Here is a 20,288-nt window from a genome sequence, read left to right as displayed (position 1 = left end):
TGTCTTTTGGTACCAAAATGTCAGCTCCGGTGTGCCGTGATTTCATGAACGGGTAAGTTTATCCCTTCCTGTGAACTGCGGGTACATGGCCTGGAGGTGTCCTGATGGTGTATCTTATCCAATAGCTATTGCCGATTCGGTACATCATGCAAGTTCTATCATCCACCAAGAGGACAAACAGGAGTACAGCAGAGAGGAGTATCTAGTGGGAGCTCAAAATACCAATTCAAGTGGGTCTTCCCTTTCTTCCGACGTTTTTGGTCAATGTCTTGCTAACTCGTGATCACAGCGAAGATACCATACGGCAGGATTTGACAATAGAGAAACCAATCTACTTCATATCAAATTATGCAGCTGCCAAATATGAGCCGAACTTGTTTTTCGGATATGACATCTCGCCAGAAGAACTCAGGTGGAAGAGCGTAGTAGCCATGAGAGACGGGAAAGTACAAGAATATGTGAGTCATTTATCTCTCGTACCAACACATGAATCGTGCAACGATCGCGACTGACTCACTTCTGTCCCCTATCTCAGGTAAACGAAGAAAACACTCTTATGAACCAAGCAAATTCGACCATCACCCAAGCAGTAGCCAATCTTTCCGCTACAACCAAAGTCGCAGAACAGCTACACAACGCTCGATTTACTGGATCCGCTGTACCGGGTGATCCTCGTCCTAAAGAATTTTCAGAAGCTGCTGCTTTGGGAAACAACCCATCAAGCAGCAATACAAATAGTTCAGGCTTTGGGAACAGTGCTGGTACAGGGGGAGCTTTCGGTGGAGGGAATAAACCTAACGCCTTTGGAGGACAAACTAGTACAGGAGGAGGTTTCGGACAAAGTGCGTTTGGATCGAGTAGCAAACCATCAGCATTCGGTTCAAGCTCTTTTGGAAACACCTCTGCACCCTCAGCTTTCGGAGCATCATCAAAACCCGCTGCGACGCCTTTCGGCTCAACCTCAACACCGAGCGGCGGAAGTGCCTTTGGATCGTCTGGCTTTGGAGCTAAACCTGCCGGATCTGCATTCGGATCGCCTGGTTTCGGCTCGTCACCATCATCCGGCTCTGCCTTCGGTTCATCATCTACAACAATTCCAGCAGGCGGTTCTGCATTTGGTCAATCTGGTTTCGGTGCTAAACCAGCTGGATCCGCGTTTGGCAGTTCATCTACACCATCCGCTTTTGGGGCATCTTCCACTCCTTCTGCGTTTGGTAATACGCCTACTCCAGCTTCAGGCTTCGGTACTTCCGGCTTTGGAACTAAACCACCAGGTGCGCCTTCCGCATTTGGTGCACCTCCTGCAGCCCCATCTGCTTTCGGTTCAACTTCCACGCCTTCCGCTCCTTCAGCTTTCGGTCAATCAGGATTCGGAAACACCTCCTCGTCTACCTCTACACCATCAGCAGGCTCGGCATTTGGTCAGTCAGGCTTTGGATCATCAGCTTTCGGTCAGTCCGCCAAACCAAGTGCTTTTGGAACTCCACCACAGACGACATCAGGATTTGGAAGCAGTGCTTTTGGTAAGCCCGCTGCTTCAGCTTCAGGCGGCGGCTTTGGCGCTTTCTCAAGCAATAACAACAACGATAACAATTCTTCCCCATCTGCCCCTGCTCCTGCACCAGCATCAACCAATCCCTTCGCTACCTCGTCCACGCCTTCCAATCCATTCGCTCAACCTACTCAACCCACGTCCACTCCTGCTCCTGCTGCGCCCGCCAACCCCTTCGGTGCTAAACCTACTACATCATCTGCATTCGGAAATGCCAGTGCTTTCGGGCAACCCTCTACATCGTCAGCATTTGGCCAATCAAATACCACATCTGCTTTCGGCACATCCTCTGCTTTCGGTACCTCTTCTGCATTCGGTACTGCACCAACACAGCAGACAAATGGTTTCGGTACCAATCCCTTTGGTGGAGCTATACAGCCCCAGGGGGATGTCCCACCTGGATGGTCGTATGATGATCCGTGGAGCTATCTACTGCCTACAGAAAGTGGGAATGAGAAAGGCGAGAAGTTGCAGGACGATTTCGTTTCAGCGTTCAAGGACGGTGGATTTGCGCTAAGTGGGATACCTTTATTACCTCCGCCTATAGAATTGAGGGGATAAGAGGACATACAAGAGTGAGCCGATGGGAAGTAGGAGATCTCGTCCATTGGGATTAGCAATGATGCACTCAACATTAGAAGGTTCAGGATGGATGGAGGAAGAGACAAGAGATGGCAGGAAGCACATCACAGAATACAGTTGTATGACTAGAAGATAACAGACGATCAATTAATGTACCTAAACCTGCAATGACAACAAACATGCATATAATCTTCATTAGGTTATTTTGGCTCAACTCGTTCAATTCCAGTGATTGCTCTTATTGGATCAAACACAATGATTCTGAGGCGATCGGACCTGAAGGTTTGACCGTCTGTTCTGGTAGAATCTAAGTGGACCCATGAGCTTCATTGTTAGAGAGAGAGCTGTGAGCAACTCACTTTCACCATCCTAGCCTGTAGGGGAATTATCACTCCGCCAGGAAAGGAGGTACCTTCTGGGAAATATCTTTCGTCTCTTTGTCAGGGACTCGACCATTCCACAAGGGAAGTCATAGAGGATACTTACCCGCCATATCGCAGAACAGTCATTTCAGGCATCTGAGCTCCGAGGGGTAATATACTACTTCGCAATTCATGAGGTAAGAGGACGATATGGATGGATAAGGGAAATAACACTGACGTTCCAGCTGGAGCGTAATACCCCTCTTGAGGGATAAACATGATATTCTGCAAACAAGCGTCCTCGTCCTAAATATCATTTCGATATGTGTTAGCCTCACCCGCTCTCTGTGAGAAAGAAAAATAGTATTGCAGAGGGAGTGATGTCTGACTCACAAACTCCACATTAGCCCAAGATGGTCTCCATTCCCCCTCTTTCAGATGTTTCCTAGCCAACTCATCAGATCCCACAAGCTCCTCGACTGTGGACGGATCGGCCTTGGTAAGATAGGCTTTCCGTTTGGCTCGGAGCTCTTCCTCTTCGCGTCTCTTGCTTTTGGACGATAACATATCCAAGTTCTACTGTACGCTACATGCGGAATGTTGAGCATTTGGGTTCATACCATTATATCGTCGTGTTATCAGATAACGTCGCTGAGCGTGTCGAGTTTATACCATTGTTCATCGGGTTCATCGGATTTTCCCATCATCCACGTCCCCAAATGTCGTTTTCTTGGCTTGGAGGTCTTTTGTACCCTTTCAGTTTCAGTTGAACCCAGCATTAAATTTTACCGATATGATCGTGGATATACTTGGCCTGATGAGGCCTATCTCGTTTCAAGGGATGATCGACATGCTGGGGATGATGTTTCACGTTTGCTCGTCATGTCTAGAGCGAGATCTTCGGCCGATGATGGTGTATAAAGGATGCCGCGTGCAGGATATGATGTGTTGCGTTAAACCTGATTTATCTATCTGTCGAAGTGTTGATGTGAGCTGTACATTAAAGATCGGTCCTTCCTCTATATCGTAAGTGTTTTGATGAATATCCCTCCCTTTGTTCACTCTGCCTTCAACTTGCAGGCTAACCTTTGAGCCAGCCTTGAGGAGGGACCATCGCATAGTCTTGCGATGAGTGTCCGACCATATAGCTTAGCTGTGCGATTTAATGATAAAAGAGGCTAAAGACATACGGCAACACTCAAGATGTCTACTCATGGCCATACACATACTCACAAGCATGATCGACACCATAATCATGCCCAGACTTCCGACCATCACCATCAAAATCACACAAGTAGCCAGAGCAGGAATCATGTCCAGGTGGTTCCTCCTACACCTGTCCATAATTGCCACGTACTCCCGCATTATGGCCCCCATGAAAGCCCCCAAGCTCGTTGCACGTCCCATCATCATCACTCTCACCATCGCCACCAAACTAGTGACACCACTTACTCACATCAATGGTCCCTACACATCACCCAGGAAGAACTAGATCTCCTCCTAATCTTTCAAGGAATGGTACCGCACATATTCTCTAGTCCATACCATTACGAATTAGCCATGGCCCCTGCATTAGGATACGGAAGGGCTAAAGAGCTATCTCAAGCTATGGTAGGTAGCGTCCACTTCATACTTCTCAATTCAGTCTTGTTGCTTGATTCGGTGATAAGAGTTGATTCGATCATTGCGAATCAGGTTACACCGCTTAGTCCTGTTACTTTCTCGTACATTGCTCCATCGGGTGAAAAGCATATCGGTAAAGTGGAGGAAAAACATTTTCATACGGTTTATATGGAGTTGCCATTCTCACCTTTGATAAGCGGTGGGATGGTTAGGAAGGAATTTGTAGAGACGGAGATGCCTCCCAATGGAGATGTACCCTGATCGGCACTGAGATACTGAGATGGAGGGTACTATTTCTCTTAAAGTTGCGCGTTAGTTGTACATGTATGCAAGATTTAGTTATAAGATGTCTGTGGCTTCGAAGATGCCATGGAGCGGATCGGAACCAAACAAATCTAATCGCAATCGATCGGAAATTTGAATGAGGAATGTCTGACGTCATCCACTCGAGCTTGTACATCCCACCAGTTCTCACATCTATACAGTATATATGGATCGATCAGAGGAAAGCTGATCCTCTCCTGTTTCTGCAACGATAAAACACTAGAACATAGTATGTCCAAATCCATTCTATCGTCAACAGCCAGACAGTCAATAACGAGAAAACCCATCATCACCCCTTCTTACTTTACCGTCGCTCGATCAATTACCAGCTCGACAATCAATAGATCAAACAATAGCAACAAGATGTCACCACCCGAGAAGAAGATGGCTTACTTCCCTCGAATCACCAGTTCCCTCCCTTCGGAACATGGGGAATTCAGGAACGTCCTTTGGACTGGAGAGAGCAGTCAGTTGGTCATTATGACTATTCCTGTTGGAGGGGAGATCGGCGAGGAGGTGGGTCCATGGCTCCTAATATCAACGCAATCAACCTCGATATCACAATCTTTAGCTTTTGGCTTGATAGAGATATATCGGTGAGCTGATACATGTGGGATTGTCAATAGGTCCACCACGTAGACCAACATCTCATCTTCACCTCTGGGACATGTAAAGCCGTCATCGCAGGTGAGGAGAGGGAAGTCAAAGCTGGAGATTTGGTGGTTGTACCTCAAGGTACCAAGCACAACTGTGAGTCTTAACTCTCTTGAGTCATCATGCCAGCAGTCATCTTACTCCCCGTATGCTACTCTGGTTTCTATTTGTCCGATGCAAAGAATCGTGCTTATGCCCTGTGCCTTGACCTAGTCATCAACTCCGGTCCGACCCCTCTATCACTTTTCACCGTCTATGCTCCCGCCGAGCATGCCGAGGGAGCTTCGCACAAGACCAAGGAGGAAGGTGATAAGCTTGAAGATGAAGGGAAGGACGAAGCGCCTGAATGGGCTAGCAAGGATTAGTTGGCGCAACCCCGTAAAGGTTGTGTCTGTCAGAAGTAGTTAATAAGATCGGAAATATGCAGGTCAACTCGATACGAAATGTAGATGCATATCGTTTCTGTTGAGATAGTATACGATGGTAGAAAGGGCGAGTGAATGTTCCTCGAGTTGTGGGCGAAGTGAACGGGGACCTAGCACAATGAAGTCAGCTCACGAAAAGCTCGTGCACCCGGAAGGTTATGGCGCTAGTTCGAGACGTCAAAAAGGTAAACTCACTCGAACCACCTAAACCACCAGCCTACTCAAGATACCCAAACCCAGCAGCACCAATGCAGTACGTTCCCAGAACCCTCTCGATACCATCACTTTCACCCCCACCGAAGATTGTTGAGTGTTAAACCCACTAAGACACCATCCTCCACCCCCTTGTTTACACACCGTCCCATTGTCTTGTCTATAAGCCCAATCATTGGTTCTCAAATCCATATTACACCAGATGTTCTTTTCCTCCTGAACGATCTCACTTCGTTGATAAGCGCATATCGTCTGGGCACAGGTGAGTGATTCGAAACAGCATCGACTGTCTGTTGTGATGTTGCTGGGTGTGCTGGGGACGAAGCACATGGTTGATATGTGGGTATGTGTCTTGTGGTGTTGGTACCATTGAGGGCTTCGTTGAGTTTGTGGAGAGTTCAGATCAGAAAAGTGGGCTATGGAAAGATGATGCTGAGCAGTGTTCAGTACTCAGTGGTAGTTATGGCTTTGCATTGGTTGTTGTGTATGAGAATTAGCGTATTGTGAATGAATGGTGCACTGTGCATTTTATACGATACGTGACTACCATCAATTGAGGAGGAGGGGTCCTGTGAAACTCGTTTAAGTGCTAGGCATCTATCTCAGTCATCTCAACACACGACCCATACTAAGAGGAGATTCCCATCAAACATCCTTTCCGAATTACCCATCGAGCTATTGGTATGTTGAGGAGAACCCTTCGTATACAAGCACCCAATGGCACCTCCACAAGTCGTGGTGTGTTTCATCAAGTATTGAGCGGTTGTGGCGTTCAAATCGCAGTATATCGTTCCGTCTCCGATGATGGTCGAGCGGTTTTGTGAGCCGCATACGGTATTGGCGCATTCGTGGGAGTCGAAGCAGCATCTGTCTAGGGTGGAGTTGTCTGAGGGAGCAGGGGTGAAGCACATGGCGTGATGACCGAGCAAGTGGTATATCCAAATCTGAAGATAATTTGAGCGAGGCTGGATGGTCGGAGTGGGGAAATATAGCAGAGCAGCCCAGAATGACGGATCGGCTGAGTTAAGGCAGTACTTATGCATGTATATATATACATCTCGGAAGCTGCACAGAATGGGCGGAGAGACGAAAAGAAAGGTTTGTCGCGCAAAGTTTACTGTATTGAAAGGCTGTCGCTCAGGAACGATCGCTCAGACACTCTACCTTGTGCACGAACAAATGGCTTGCTGCAATGTTCACGACAGGGTCATCTGGAGAGGATGCATCGTTTCCGCCTTGCGGCTCGTCGATAGGTCAGTGTTGCCTTTCACAAACCAAATGTCAAATACTTAACTTGAAGCAACTCGTAGAGATCTGCAGCTGTCTGTGCTTACGTCATCATTGTCTGTGTCCGGTCACCGGTCAAATCCGGCAATTCCATCTCCCACCCTCTCACCTTCACCGCGGGCAAAGAAAACCCAAGATGTTCACAAAACCATCAATTCGGTCTACAATCCTAGTCATCTGTGTACCAGACAATCGAGAACGAGCCAGATATACACGACACAGTCCACCAAAGCGAACCGTGACGTACAGCAAATATCAAACGCTATCAAACGCAGCTAGCGGCAATTTGTGCGATGCCCCGCGTTCCAACCGAGAAAGAGAGTAGGATATCAAATGAACCTAGGAAGATTGGTTCGAAGAAGGTGAGGCCGTGTGATAACTGTGAGTGTGACCTGTACAGTCTCATCTGTATGATCATGAATGTCAAATCTCTCATGGGCAACTCGGATTAATGATATTGAACTTATGTTGATATCATGCATTGGACCGATCTTTAGGCAGACGGCAAAAACATTCCTGCCATATCACAGTACCCGGGAAACCATGTACAGACTGCGCTGCCCGGAATAAAGAATGCACTTTCATTGCTCCGCCGCTGAAGAGACACGGTAAGACCCCACCAAAGGGTACCCCGTCTGCAAACGAAGCTGGACCATCTTCGAGACCTATAAATGTGGGTGTCTCTAAAAGGCCCTTCGAATACTTTAGGGTGCATTTTTCTGACTGAAGTTGGTCAACAGAGCGAGAGTAGGAAACACTCCATGTCAGCTTTGATAAGGAGTAGTCGAATGCCACATATGGAAGATGAGGATGAGCTTGAGCCTGATGGGGTAAGCTTTGCCTTCTGTGCTCCTGAGCCTCTCCTATGTGGTTAACATGAGCTCACCTTGTACGTTGGATTATAGTCCGATGATGGGTATTACGATTCTCTAGATATGGAGTATGACGACTGTGAGGAATCGCATTACCTCGGACCATCAGCCATCGCCGCAGGATCTTTAGCAGCGTCACTCTCGAGCGGAGGAGGCGGACCAGGACAGAAGTTCAGACAGGTTTCAGATGGACCTGTACCGGCTTTATTTGTTAGAAATCCAGCTCTGCTATATGGTAGACTCGGTCCACCGGAGGGTACACAACCATTGTTGAATGAATGTGTAGAGCTATTAGGGCCGGAGAAGGCTCAGGAGTTAACAAACCAGTATGTGTTGTATCATCTTACATACCATTTCACGGCTTGGAAGGAAATCGCCACTGATTTAAGTGATGACTGTGCAGTTTCAAAGAAACCACTCTACTGGCTTTTCCAGTAGCCAACCGAATGCGGCTGGAAGCTGTTATTCGCCGAGAACCAGGGAGCGGTACCTACTCGCCTACTTTCCTGGCTGCTCTGATGTCACACACGATATACACCTATCGACCGATGGAGAGGGCAGTAGCTACGTTGATGTGGAAGAAGGTCTTGGCCGCTTTGGAGGATGAATATCGTTTGCCTCGGTTGGTCACGCTGCAGACTACCATGATGATTCTGTTGTGCAATCCACATGAGAATCATGCGCAGAATAGTATTACTCTGGGAAGGGTGAGTGCAATCCACCTCATTCCCTTCAGAAAACAATGAAAACGGAAGACCTGGTAGCTGATACCTGGATGACTTTGCGATCAGGCTGTGGGCTGTGCATATGTTTTAGGGTTACATGTGGAATGCATCAAGTGGAAGCTGCCCAGATGGGAGAGAAGTCTGCGTAGGAGGATATGGTGGTCCTTGATCATAATGGACACTTGGTGAGTCTGGTCACTTCCAAACACTATATTCATGCTCATGCTGACCAAGGTATGTATAGGAGATCGTACATACAAGGTAGACCACCATAGCGAGTTTGACCTTATCCCAAGATATCAAGTCACACACCGTTCTAACCCACTTCTCATCCGTAGCATTCATCCAACAGATCACAATGTCTCTCTACCCAAAATGTGGGATGCCGATTGGGGCAACGACACACCCGACGAACCTCGTCAATCGATGTTATCTTTCATTGGCATGGCGAAATTGACGCTTATCCTGGAAAGGATAACGAGCAGTTTCCATACTCTCCAGGCAGCAGTCTCGCCACCGCGGGACCCATACCGGAGTGTGTTATTGGAAAGCATAGCGAATGACCTGGACTCGTTTCAGGATTGGTTGGATCCCCAGCTTAGTCTGCCTGTCAAGCAGAAAGGGTCATCGAGAGCACATGGTGTTCGTAAGTCAGCATATAACCCATGATTAGGGAGTAAAAATGTACTAATGGGATCATGTTCGATTTGGCATATAGGCTCAATGCAAGTCTGTCATCTGGGGTTGAAGATTGCCTTGATCCGATTAACGCTAGGTGAACCGGGTGAGACATCGCATGATATTGAGGGGACACTAAAGTCTGCCTTGAAGATCGGTAAGGAGTTGGTAGAATTCTTGGAGAGCTTAGATGCGGGTGATCAACAGTCGTTTTGGTTCCCATGTAAGCGACTTGCCTACATGCTCACTGAAGTATTCTGGGGAAGTAGCTGAATGTTTGATTCGAATACAGACTCAGCATTCAACATCCTAAACGGTGCCGCCCTCCTCCTCCGAATAGCAGTCAAAGCCAACACGACCCACCCAATCATCAACCTCGAATCGGGCGATGTCCTGATAAGGCTCGTAACAGTTATCAAAGCGGGTTACCTCAACTCCTGGCCAACAGCTATAACCGCCAAAACCCATTTGGAGCTCCTGTTGAGATCTCTCGAGAATGATTTACCATTAGCTCAGAGCCTGTTGGGAATACTGAGTGATCCGCCGGCGGGGCAAGGCGAGATGATTAATCCTGGTGGAACGATATCGGGGATGGCGACTAGTGCGGAATGGAGTTTGGATATTAATAATTTGTTTGTGAGTAACCTTGTACTTCTTGTTTCGGGGACGCTGTTGATGTCCAGATATGACGTTGTCTGATACTATGTCTTGGTCTCGTAGGCCCCAATGACAGATGTGGATCAACAGTTATGGAGCAGTCTCGGGTGGTTATGGGATACTCAAAGTTTGCAGTCTTAGTGTAGTGTTGTATGCAATTGTAGACCGGGTTATGCGGTATTATAAAATTATCTTGTTGAAGTGCAAATAACATCGGTCAGGACGGGGTTGTACACGTTAGAATAAGCTATGCATCATTGCTATGTTGTACAAACGCCCTGCCACCGACCTCGTTCATGCCTACAACTACATAACCACCCGACCACAAATCCACAAAACTCAGAACCCAAAATATCATGAGATTGATTTCTTTACAACCCCTTGATGTGTGACATCGAGGTTCGACCTTCTTTGATGACTGCCAGGAGGTTATCTTCTGGTCTGTCGAGGACCTACAATCACAGACACACATATGAATTAGCAAGTATCTTCAGTTACGAATGATACCTCATCTACTTACAGAGATATCCTCGAGAGGGTTCGATCTGAGTACGATGATATCTCCGTAAGCTCCCGGAGCGATTACTCCGAGTTTACCTTCGTGTTTGAGCAATTTGGCTGGATAATAATACCAGGTCAGCTCAGCTCTGGCAACTCAAACCTTCGTGAGATCTACACAATATGGGGAAGGGACATGGACCCACCAGCATTGGTAGTTGCCTGTTTCAGGATGGTGGGAGAATCGAGCACTTGGGATCGGACGGTGAACTCCTCGGTTTGTAATGCGTGCATCTATATTCAATCAGTATCATCAGTATGAGGTTCCCTTCTTCGACATGATCGGTGAGATATGATGACTCACAGATACCAACAGATCGGAACCGCTAATAATCAACGTATCATCAGTAAATCGATCAGTTGTTGGTATCTGTTTTTGAAGGGAATGGTCTAACCCACTAGCAAACGGTTACACCAGCCTCTTCAGCAATCTTCAGAGCTTCCAACCCCTTCTCCATGACCTCCAGATTCTTGGGTCTACCCACTTCCGACAAGAAATCCTCGAATGGTTTTCGGGCCATTATTCCATAACATGCCAGAGTGGGAGTGAGGAAGATACCTTTCTCTGCCATCCTGCGGGTTGACCAGGGGTATGTCAGCGCATGTATACATTAGGCAAACCATGTTTCAAGGATTGGTTGCGGCTCACATCTTGGCGGTGGGCTCGTCAATGAAATTACCATGCTCGATGGCTTTCACACCGTTCTCGACGGCGTGTCTGATCGCTCCGGGGGTGTAAGCGTGGGCGGTACCTGAACAAGGGTTCTCGAATCAGCTTATGTCCTTCTCTTTGCAGACTACAGTCTTCATGAACATATTTCGCTACACTCACTTATCTTGTTACCCATTCGATCACAAGTCTTAGTAATAGCTTGTACTTCCTCTTCGGTGAATTGGATCATATCGATAGGGTCCGCCTCACTCGACACACCCCCACCCATCATGATCTTGATGACTAGTAGCACCACCATGATGATATCAGCTACGTTTGACCTTCATCCCATTGCTCACCGCAGATCGTACGTGGATCATCGTGACTCACAATCAGCTCCAGCTTTCAACTCCTCTCTCACAGCTTTCAACACCTGCGGCACGCCATCGCACACTCTCCCCAACGATTCGGAGTGACCACCGCAACAACCAGTCTGATTCCCACCCGAGACGGCCGATTGGAAATCTGCGTGACCACCTGTCTGGGATAGGGCTTTACCACATTGGAATAGTCTTGGACCTTCTAACAAACCCTCTTCAAGTGCTGTGGCGATGATTTTGGTTGCTCCGCCTATAACGTCATCCATGATCAGCATATCGAGGTCAATCGACGTATACAGAGGAAGGAGGGAGCATTAGACTTACCTGTGTCTCTGACTGTTGTGAATCCCCTAGCGAGCATTTCTATAATCCCCAAAAAAGGGAGTCAGCTCAGCGCTGCATTGTCCATACCTGGCACAAGGGACGGGAAGAAAGAGGATTGCTTGCACTCACCCTTAAGCACAAAAGTAGATCTCAGACTTGTCAACTGATCAGGCAACTTGACAAGCTCCAACATAGTCTTTACACCTGGCGTAGCGGTAATATGGACATGACAGTCGATCAGACCGCTATAAGAATTCAGCCATTCATCAGTCTTGGCCCTTCCTTATCGTGCCATTGCACTTGACAATGAGGCCAGAAACTCATACTCACGGACAAACGTAGGCACCCTGCACATCCACACCCTCATCGCTATCCCTGGTATCTTCGACCGAGACGATCTTCCCCTCTGCAATAGTAATTGACTTGAGACCGTCGAGTAGTTTGCCAGAAGCTGGATCTACGACTTTACAGTTCTTGAGAACTCGTTGAGGTGTTTGAGGGATGAGCCATGGTTTGATGGCTAGTTTTGGGAGGCTAAGACAGCGACCAGGAGTATCAGTTTGGAGTATCACCGGACTAGTAGATGAATGAAAAAGCAAGGGTGTAGAGACGGACAAGACGACATACTATTCCTCTCGTACCACAGGGGGATTGGGGAAAGGCCAATCTTTAGTAGCATTACCGTTTACTTGAGGGGCGGACATTGTGTATAATTTGCAAGTGAGTAGAAGGGTAGTAAGCTGGCAGTTTTACATTCTGGACGATGTATTTCGGTATCTCATATGTGGTTATATATGAGCGATGAGTGGTAACATGTAGATAGAGATTGAATATCATTGCCCGCGGGCATGTCAGTGATATTTCGGCGTTGTGGTCATGAATGGAATCCGAAATACAGGTAGCCCTCGGGGTAGCAAGCATAAAACCCTGAATCAGAGCAGAGGCAGATAACAAAGTCATGTGATTAGGAGGCATGGGACCAACAGCCCCACAGCATAATCACTCAATCAGCGCCCGCTCTTCCATCCAGGCCCCATCCAAATGGACTCCGAAGCCGAGTCCGAGGGATCAGTCAGATCAAGGTTGATTGATATGAGACAATGGTCTCGACGGGCAAGGTGTTCGTAATATCATAAACAGGCAAAGTGAATGGTTACTCTTACCTGAACTTTGATCGTAATCATAAGTCACCTTTCCTGGTCAGTACGTAGAAGCATATATAGTATATCATGAAGATGCATGTAACCTATAACCTAATAATCCAAAAGGAGGGATCTATCTCCCAAGATACTCATTTACCCATATATATAATGTATAGTGACACTTCCATTCCCACCTATCCTATCCTCACACTCTCCTCCTACTTCTGACAATCGGATACTCAACCACTGACCCACTACACCCTCCCACCCTCTCTCCACCTCTCCACCTCCCTCCCCCAACCCACTATCCTCTCCCTCATCTTCTCTACCATCCCCGTCCTATCCCACTCGCCCCGTCCCCTCCAGATAATATCAAACAAGCCAGCTCGTAGTTGTTCCAGCTGATCGATATTGAATACACTAGTTATCAGATCCAAATCCAATTTCAGGTTTTTCATCGATTCGTCCGAAAGCACGAACGGCGGGTGAACGACGGTAGACGATGAGGGTGGGGGTACACTTGGTATTTCTGTTGGTACTGGTACTGGCAGACTCGAAGGACCATTGGTAATTGCCGTTGTGATGTCTTCATTCACCAGAGGATGCGACACACGATCAACTTCCATCTCATCTTCCCTCACCCTCTTCTCCCTCCCTTGACTCCCATCTTCATCTTCACCATCCTCCCTAACCCTCTTCAAGCTCAATTCTTCTCCCTCCCCTGTTGCACCATTCACTATTGTGGTCGCTTCACCCTCCCACTCCCCATCAACCACAATCACCTCCTTCTCCAATTCCTTCTCTGATTCCTTCTTCTTCTTCCTCTCAGCCTTCTTAGCAACCATGCGTTCCTTGTATCTCTCAAATTCAGGTAACCACTTCTGATCGAACCCCTGTACATGGTATCGCGCACTACTAGCCATCTCCTGAATCCTACTCAATCTTTCCGGATCATTGAGCATTTGAGCATTTTCCTCAATCTTGGAAATGTCCGCTAAGAAGTCTGATGGAGTATAGTACTTGTGTTTGAGCAGTTTGAATTGCAGAGTGTCGATATCGATGGGATGCGCTTGCCAGACTGGCTCGGCGGGTGCGACTGCTGGTGCTAGTACCGGTGCTGGAATTGGCGCAGCAGGGTCTGCAGGGATTACTTCAGTTTCAGTCGTGGTTGCGATACCGTTGACCAATTCGGAAGGCGGTACGGTTGGATCGATAGCCATAGCGACATCACCGTCGATGGTAGGTATAATAGCAGCGATCTCAGGTTCGACTGCTTCTGGAACGACCACAGCAGGGACAACGGGAGCAGCAGCAACGGCAGCTTGTTCGATCAGATAGTTGGAATAAGCCATAGCGTCATCCTATACACAGCACCGAGAAACAAATCAGCAAATTCCTGTTGTGTATTCACGGATCCCATCCACGACTGCATTGTGTGTTTTGAACCCACCTTGACACTGGCGACCACTTTTCTATGCCTCTTCATGAAATCCCGGACGAGATGCACGAAAGATTGGAATATCATATCTCTCGCAGCTTGATCTTTCTCATCTTCTCTCAACAGCTCCGCAGCAGTTGGTTGTCGAGGTGGCAAAGGTGCAGCAAGAGGCAACTCCTCGAAGACTCGTTTTTTACGTGGCATTCCATCGGGGAATTCGGTGGGTGGTCGACGAAGAGCAGCCATGAGGTCGGCAAAGTACGCTGTCCGCTCGGACTACGCGATGTCAGGGGATGCTCAGCATGTTTCTGTTCCCGCTAGTTACAACGTTACACGACTGCAGTGTGATCGTAGAGGTATAAGATTCCAGTGAGAATGCAACCCACCTTAGTAGGCATGTTCAGCGCAATCCTATTCTCAGGCCCAAACCCGAACAACCCTCTCACATCAACCGGTAACTCATCGACATTCGCATCCGAAACACCAAGTAACAAAATTGGATCGGAAGGCGAGATGCCATCTAGGAGTGTCCTAATGGTAGCTCGAGTAGTATCGGAGATGGTAGTCTCCCAAGCTGATAAAGAAGGAACGAAAATGATGGAAGGTTGATGTCGTTTAGCTTCGATGATTAGTTGTACGACGGATGCTTCAATTGACTACTCGAGCGTCAGTAAGATTTTGTGTGCCTTATCTCACTTGAGCGATGTGGAAAGAGGGATATGTGAGGATAGCGAAATACTCACTCTAGTGGAATCACCCAACAGCGTACCCAAATCAAAGCTCTGCACATGAAATCCCTCCAGATGATGTAAAATCGCAGGACCAAGGTACGTCTGTCCCATACCAGCTTCTCCGTGGACCAAGATCCTCGGACGGAAAGTACGTAATTTATCCAGAGCTACACCCCATGACATGTCTTAGCTCGTGACGCAATCCGATCACGCTCACATCTTACTCACACTGTAGCATCATATGCTTCTCGAAGCTATCACCTTCCTCCTCCTCGTACTCTGCTTCTTCCAATGCAGTAGCATGTTTCCTAGGTGGTAGGACGTGATCTATGGCTTTCCGTATGCGTTCCAGGGGGGCTGAGAGAAGTGGGACAAGATGAGAAGGAAGTTGGACCGCTGCTGAAGAGGTTGATCGAGCGGATGAAGGGACGATTTCTGCAAAGCCATATTAATAAGCATCATACCTTTTTCACAGTTCTTGCAGTAGCTGACTTACTCTTTATCGACATCATAAAGTCTTTAGCAGACACATTGATAGACTTAGTTTCCAACTGTAACCTATCCGCAGTCTTGTATATTTGGGGGTATCGCCTCTGAATAGCATTCAAGGCGGTCTCCGTGCAAAGTGCCTGTATCTTGTGCATCAGCAGCTGCAACGTGTATGGATGACGCGAACTCCTCAGCTACTCACACGTAAATCAGCACCTCCGTAACCTTTAGTGAGCTGAGCCAATTTCTCCAAGAATTCATCGGAAAGTTGGGGTTCCCATTTCCTAGTATTTATCTGGATGATCTTCTTCCTAGCTGTTATGTTGGGTAAGGGGAAGTAAAACTCTCGGTCGAATCGACCTGGTCGACGCAGGGCTGGATCTACAGCATCGGGTCTGTTGGTAGCTCCAATGACGATGACTTGGCCTGTGACACGTGTGTGTAAGCTTTAGTTCAAATTAATGGAGTTTGAGACAGCTAACCTCGACCATCCATACCGTCCATCAGAGCCAACAGAGTTGAGACGAGAGAAGCATGAATCTGATCTTGTTTACTACTTCTTACAGGGGCAATACCTATTAATTTTATGGTTAGCAATGACCTATCCTCCTGTGCTTTGGTAAAGCATAACTCACCATCAATCTCGTCAAAGAAGATGATACTAGGCTGACAAGCTCTAGCTTCTTCAAATAACATCCTCAATTGTCTTTCGGCCTCACCAACCCATTTCGACAGTACGTCCGCTCCCTTACGCATGAAAAACGCTATGGAACAGAAGAGTCAGCTTGCTGGAGTTATGTGCGAAACAGGAAGCTGACTAACCGATTTTCGTATTGCCTGTACTACATGATGCTGCCAGTGCTCTAGCAAGGAGGGTTTTACCAGTACCCGGTGGACCGTGGAACAAGACACCTCGAGGTGGGGTGATACCGAATTGTTGGAATAGCTCGGGATATAGCAGGGGAAGAGCAACCATCTCTTTCAGTTGATTGATGTCTGATTCAAGACGTCAGCTTCTCAAATTCAACGTGACTCAGCAGAGAACAACATGACTTACGGTCATCTAATCCTCCCACATTGTCAAACGTAACATTCATGTCCACGCCGAGGGGATCCGCATCGGCCATATCTGTATTCTGGACGTTAGTTGACCGGACTATATCTCAAACTCCGCCGACTCACTTGATTTGGGATTGATCCTTCCATAGTTGGGTACATCTGACGGTCCCACCGCGTTCGTACGTTGTACAGGTCCAGCACTAGACATAGATGGTCCAGCACCTGCACCAGCACTTTTCAGGGGAGAAGCGAAATCGTCCTATATTATCACATAACGTGTAAGCTATAGCCGCAATAGGTGTTGTTGCCACAATACATAACTTACCGAATCGCTCGTATCAGGATCACCCATAGCCTGAGCCAGATCCTTGCCCTTCACACTCCAAGGTAATCCCTTACTTGCTCCACTCGCACCGAACCTTACACCCGTACTTAATCCACCTACACCCCCAGGTCGTCCATTGGGTCTAGCAGCAGCCGCCATAGCTTCCGCCATACTAATCTCTTTACTTATCTCATCCAACGTAGGTATATGGTAATTCGGTTTGCTCGTCCTGGTTCTAAGGTTCCTTCGTCCTCCCGCTCCATACTCATCATCCGAATCTGGATCTGCACGTTTATTGGCAGATCGTGTACTTCGTCTAGTAGGCATCGATCTTGTTGTTCTTCTGTTGGATCTAGTCTTCCTCTTCCTGGGTGAATCATGCGATGATCTCGATATCGAATCGTCTTCTTCATCTTCTTCATCCTCATAGTTCCCCAAGGGATCACTAGAAGCATGTTCATCCGATACGCTGCCATCATCTGTGGGTTCAAACTCCTCCGCATCAGCTGAGGAATGCCTGGCCCTGCTGGATTGTCGTGTATTCCTCTTAGCAGGTTTGGGCTTGGAATTACCGTTGGTATATGATGGACCAGCAGTGGGAGGATCAATGCCAGTATTTGAACCGAGAGAAGCTCTAGTTGCCCTAGGTGGGAAAGCGAGTCTGGGTGCAGGTTTGTAATCCTCTTCATCCTCTTCATCATCCGGATCTACGACAATCTTCTTCGGTCTACCACTTGTTCTTCTAGGATTGATCACCTCGGGCGGACTAGAGGGCATCAATTTATCTTCGAAATCATCATCACCACCTCCATACCTGTCTGGCGCTTTCGAAGCCCTTCCTGATCTAGTGGGTTTGATCGATAGAGTGACAGGTACCGGTATCTCCTCTGGCTCCACTGGAGGTTCCTCTTCTTCCTCCTCTCCCTCGGCATCTTCCTCAAAATCCTCTTCGTCTTCTCGGTAATTGACCATCTGAGCTTGAGCTCGTTGAGAGGCTCCTCTCTTTGGCCTGCCGCTGTACATGCTGTCGTCCTGTTCTACCTGAGAAACGTGATGAGACCGTCCGACCATATCTGTTTGCGGAGCCACTTTGGACCCAACTTTCAGAATGATCTTTCGTGGTGAGCTGTTTACAGGAGCTGGAGGGGGATTGGACGGTGGAATGGTGGACGGTTGTATAGAGGGGTTGGAAGGTTGAGGTTGTTGAGCGGGCTGAGACCAGACCAGTGAAGAGTCTACACCGCTTATGGGAGGAGTGACGTAAGGCTGGGAGTAAGTTGGTTGAGGTGAGAGGTAAGAAAGTGGTTGTGCAGGTGAATGAGAGGGAGCTGGACTGATCGAAGGATGAGGATGGGGTTGGTATTGGGGTGTTAGTTGAGAGGGGCGTTGGTGGAATTGGGGTTGAGGAGAAGGGGAATAATATTGCTGTTGCTGCTGCTGCTGCAGTGGTTGTTGTTGGTGATGGTGATATGGGTATGCAACTTGGCCTGGTTGAGCGTATGCAGCGGGATAAGCAGGTTGTGAGCTGGTATAATCGTAATTTACGATGAATTGAGGATTACGAGGATGTGGTTGATTTGGATCACCTCCACTTGGTTGTAGGTGGTGTGTACCTTGCTGATATCCGTAAGTAGCGTTGTTGTTGTTCAGAGCGTAATCGTGATTGACATAACCCGATTGTGGAGGTTGACCAGGTTGAAGTGGTTGATACTCTGGATGAGAGGTGTAATAAGGTACTGACGAGACTGATTGATTGTTGGGCAGAGAACGAGACATCGGTCTCCGCTTTTGAGCGGATGATCAGGTAGAAGGAGTTGCTACCTGTGCTCTGATGTCGAAGTGAGTGGTTGAGAGCTAATGACGGTTTTGATAATGAGGTGAATTGATGATGATAGCTATGTTTGATGATGTTCGACGAGAGCAAGTATGGGTTTTGTCAGTTGCTTATTATTCTGTGCTCGCAGGGGTGTGTCTTTGACTCAGGGTAGAGACGCGTAGTACATGCATAGAAGACGGAATCAAATACAATAACTTTCTATATGCCTCCCCTTTAAAAGGAATCAATAGGTCAGGCTCAGGCTCAGGGTCCAGGTAGACATGACGCACTAACTACATCCCTCACTCCACATGATACAGTATGGTATGATTGCATTCACCCCAAGCACAGTCACAGTCATTTCGATCGAATCCAATCTACAACCTTGTATGAGACGCAAAATGAACATTACCACATTACCACTTTGGAAAAAGAATAAGGCAAAGAAAGGGTAAACAAATCGAACAGAAGAGCACACTATCCATAGTCTATTCCATTCATCTTATATACACTTTCATCTCATCCACCTCGTCGACTCGCGCAAAGGAACAGCTTGCAGCTTGACGACAACACAACACTCCCATCGAGCTGTCCGACTTGTCCTTATCTCCTTGATAAGAAGAAAAACTCACCATTCACCATGTTCCTCTATAACATCCACACACCCCAGAAGACATTCGCTCTTACTCATAAGGGTAGGTTCATCCTCAGCAATAGCACCACAACATCTCGGTGGGCAAAGTTGCCCTCTCTTCGGTCTACGTTGTTTACGAAAGGGGCTGAGCTGACGTTGTCTTTGTCATAGACGATGAGAATCAATCCAAGTTATTCGACAGGATATGGAAGAAGACCTCCTTGCCTGAAGATCAGAAAACACAGGCTACGTTGTTATATGAATTCGAGGGTGAAAGATGGTCATTAGACGATGGTGAGTTGGGTGTTCCACACGATAGGATGCACGCTGATTGTGTCCCACTTGCAAATCTAGACGACGATCTCGAAATCCTCCTATCGCGCTTCCCCCCCTCCTCAACCCCCTCCGCTACACTCCATCTCCAAATCCCTCAATCTCAGAATCACGCGCATTTCAGCCATCCACCAGCGTACCAACCTTCCTCACCCTCATCCAAGCTGAAAAACAAGGTAAAATCCGCTCCATCAGCCAAATCCACCTCGACCCCAAAGATCAACGGTAACGGGGATAGCAAGAAAGATATCCCCTCAGCCACCAATACACCCGAGAGGAAGAAGAGCACAAAGGGACAAAGTGAATTGGGTGTGGGACATACTAGCGCAAGTGCTAATGCCACTCTCGGAGCTCCTGCTCAGACCAATGGGGGGAGGTCGGTCAGCGGGGTTAGTAAAGCCAAGTCTGTGATGAGTACGAGATCGAGGAGGAGTAAATGGGGGGATGACGATG

At 47.7% G+C, this 20,288-nt stretch overlaps 9 protein-coding genes across 9 annotated transcripts; 5 read left to right on the top strand and 4 right to left on the bottom strand.

The window, feature by feature from the left end:
- Positions 1–17: 17 nt before the first annotated feature.
- I302_103402 (uncharacterized protein) lies at positions 18–2,113 on the top strand (the record flags this gene model as incomplete). The annotated part of the gene is made up of 4 exons (XM_019188770.1): positions 18–52; positions 126–230; positions 290–458; positions 536–2,113. 4 exons carry the CDS (start codon positions 18–20, stop codon positions 2,111–2,113), a joined length of 1,887 nt encoding a protein of 628 aa, XP_019048332.1.
- A 259-nt stretch (positions 2,114–2,372) lies between these two features.
- Positions 2,373–3,063, bottom strand: I302_103401 (uncharacterized protein; the record flags this gene model as incomplete). Its single annotated transcript, XM_065869660.1, has 5 exons — positions 2,373–2,441; positions 2,494–2,560; positions 2,621–2,674; positions 2,735–2,802; positions 2,890–3,063. 5 exons carry the CDS (start codon positions 3,061–3,063, stop codon positions 2,373–2,375), a joined length of 432 nt encoding a protein of 143 aa, XP_065725732.1.
- A 993-nt stretch (positions 3,064–4,056) lies between these two features.
- Positions 4,057–4,380, top strand: I302_103400 (uncharacterized protein; the record flags this gene model as incomplete). Its single annotated transcript, XM_019188768.1, has 2 exons — positions 4,057–4,107; positions 4,192–4,380. The coding sequence occupies 2 exons, from the start codon at positions 4,057–4,059 to the stop codon at positions 4,378–4,380; spliced, it is 240 nt and encodes a 79-aa protein (XP_019048330.1).
- A 426-nt stretch (positions 4,381–4,806) lies between these two features.
- Positions 4,807–5,462, top strand: I302_103399 (uncharacterized protein; the record flags this gene model as incomplete). The annotated part of the gene is made up of 3 exons (XM_019188767.1): positions 4,807–4,959; positions 5,070–5,193; positions 5,311–5,462. The coding sequence occupies 3 exons, from the start codon at positions 4,807–4,809 to the stop codon at positions 5,460–5,462; spliced, it is 429 nt and encodes a 142-aa protein (XP_019048329.1).
- A 264-nt stretch (positions 5,463–5,726) lies between these two features.
- On the bottom strand, positions 5,727–6,065 carry I302_103398 (uncharacterized protein; the record flags this gene model as incomplete). Its single annotated transcript, XM_019188766.1, has 1 exon — positions 5,727–6,065. One exon carries the CDS (start codon positions 6,063–6,065, stop codon positions 5,727–5,729), a length of 339 nt encoding a protein of 112 aa, XP_019048328.1.
- A 1,250-nt stretch (positions 6,066–7,315) lies between these two features.
- On the top strand, positions 7,316–8,894 carry I302_103397 (uncharacterized protein; the record flags this gene model as incomplete). Its single annotated transcript, XM_065869659.1, has 7 exons — positions 7,316–7,403; positions 7,520–7,695; positions 7,763–7,852; positions 7,928–8,220; positions 8,298–8,601; positions 8,686–8,804; positions 8,864–8,894. The coding sequence occupies 7 exons, from the start codon at positions 7,316–7,318 to the stop codon at positions 8,892–8,894; spliced, it is 1,101 nt and encodes a 366-aa protein (XP_065725731.1).
- Positions 8,895–8,994: 100 nt separating this feature from the next.
- Positions 8,995–10,095, top strand: I302_103396 (uncharacterized protein; the record flags this gene model as incomplete). The annotated part of the gene is made up of 4 exons (XM_019188764.1): positions 8,995–9,265; positions 9,338–9,520; positions 9,590–9,933; positions 10,018–10,095. 4 exons carry the CDS (start codon positions 8,995–8,997, stop codon positions 10,093–10,095), a joined length of 876 nt encoding a protein of 291 aa, XP_019048326.1.
- A 230-nt stretch (positions 10,096–10,325) lies between these two features.
- I302_103395 (uncharacterized protein) lies at positions 10,326–12,572 on the bottom strand (the record flags this gene model as incomplete). Its single annotated transcript, XM_019188763.1, has 12 exons — positions 10,326–10,406; positions 10,475–10,572; positions 10,659–10,746; positions 10,817–10,838; positions 10,912–11,085; positions 11,162–11,264; positions 11,345–11,467; positions 11,555–11,794; positions 11,869–11,907; positions 11,998–12,113; positions 12,199–12,402; positions 12,496–12,572. The coding sequence occupies 12 exons, from the start codon at positions 12,570–12,572 to the stop codon at positions 10,326–10,328; spliced, it is 1,365 nt and encodes a 454-aa protein (XP_019048325.1).
- A 692-nt stretch (positions 12,573–13,264) lies between these two features.
- On the bottom strand, positions 13,265–18,828 carry I302_103394 (uncharacterized protein; the record flags this gene model as incomplete). Its single annotated transcript, XM_019188762.1, has 13 exons — positions 13,265–14,371; positions 14,461–14,724; positions 14,835–15,104; positions 15,192–15,346; positions 15,408–15,614; positions 15,676–15,808; positions 15,871–16,094; positions 16,151–16,243; positions 16,304–16,432; positions 16,491–16,664; positions 16,726–16,797; positions 16,851–16,986; positions 17,053–18,828. The coding sequence occupies 13 exons, from the start codon at positions 18,826–18,828 to the stop codon at positions 13,265–13,267; spliced, it is 4,740 nt and encodes a 1,579-aa protein (XP_019048324.1).
- Between the last annotated feature and the right edge of the window lie 1,460 nt (positions 18,829–20,288).

The sequence above is a fragment of the Kwoniella bestiolae genome, chromosome 2 (assembly GCF_000512585.2).
Source record: "Kwoniella bestiolae CBS 10118 chromosome 2, complete sequence".
In the NCBI taxonomy this organism is placed as follows: Eukaryota; Fungi; Basidiomycota; class Tremellomycetes; order Tremellales; family Cryptococcaceae; genus Kwoniella; species Kwoniella bestiolae.
The sequence above is the reverse complement of the archived record's forward strand: the minus strand, read 5'-3'. Positions and strand labels throughout refer to the sequence as shown.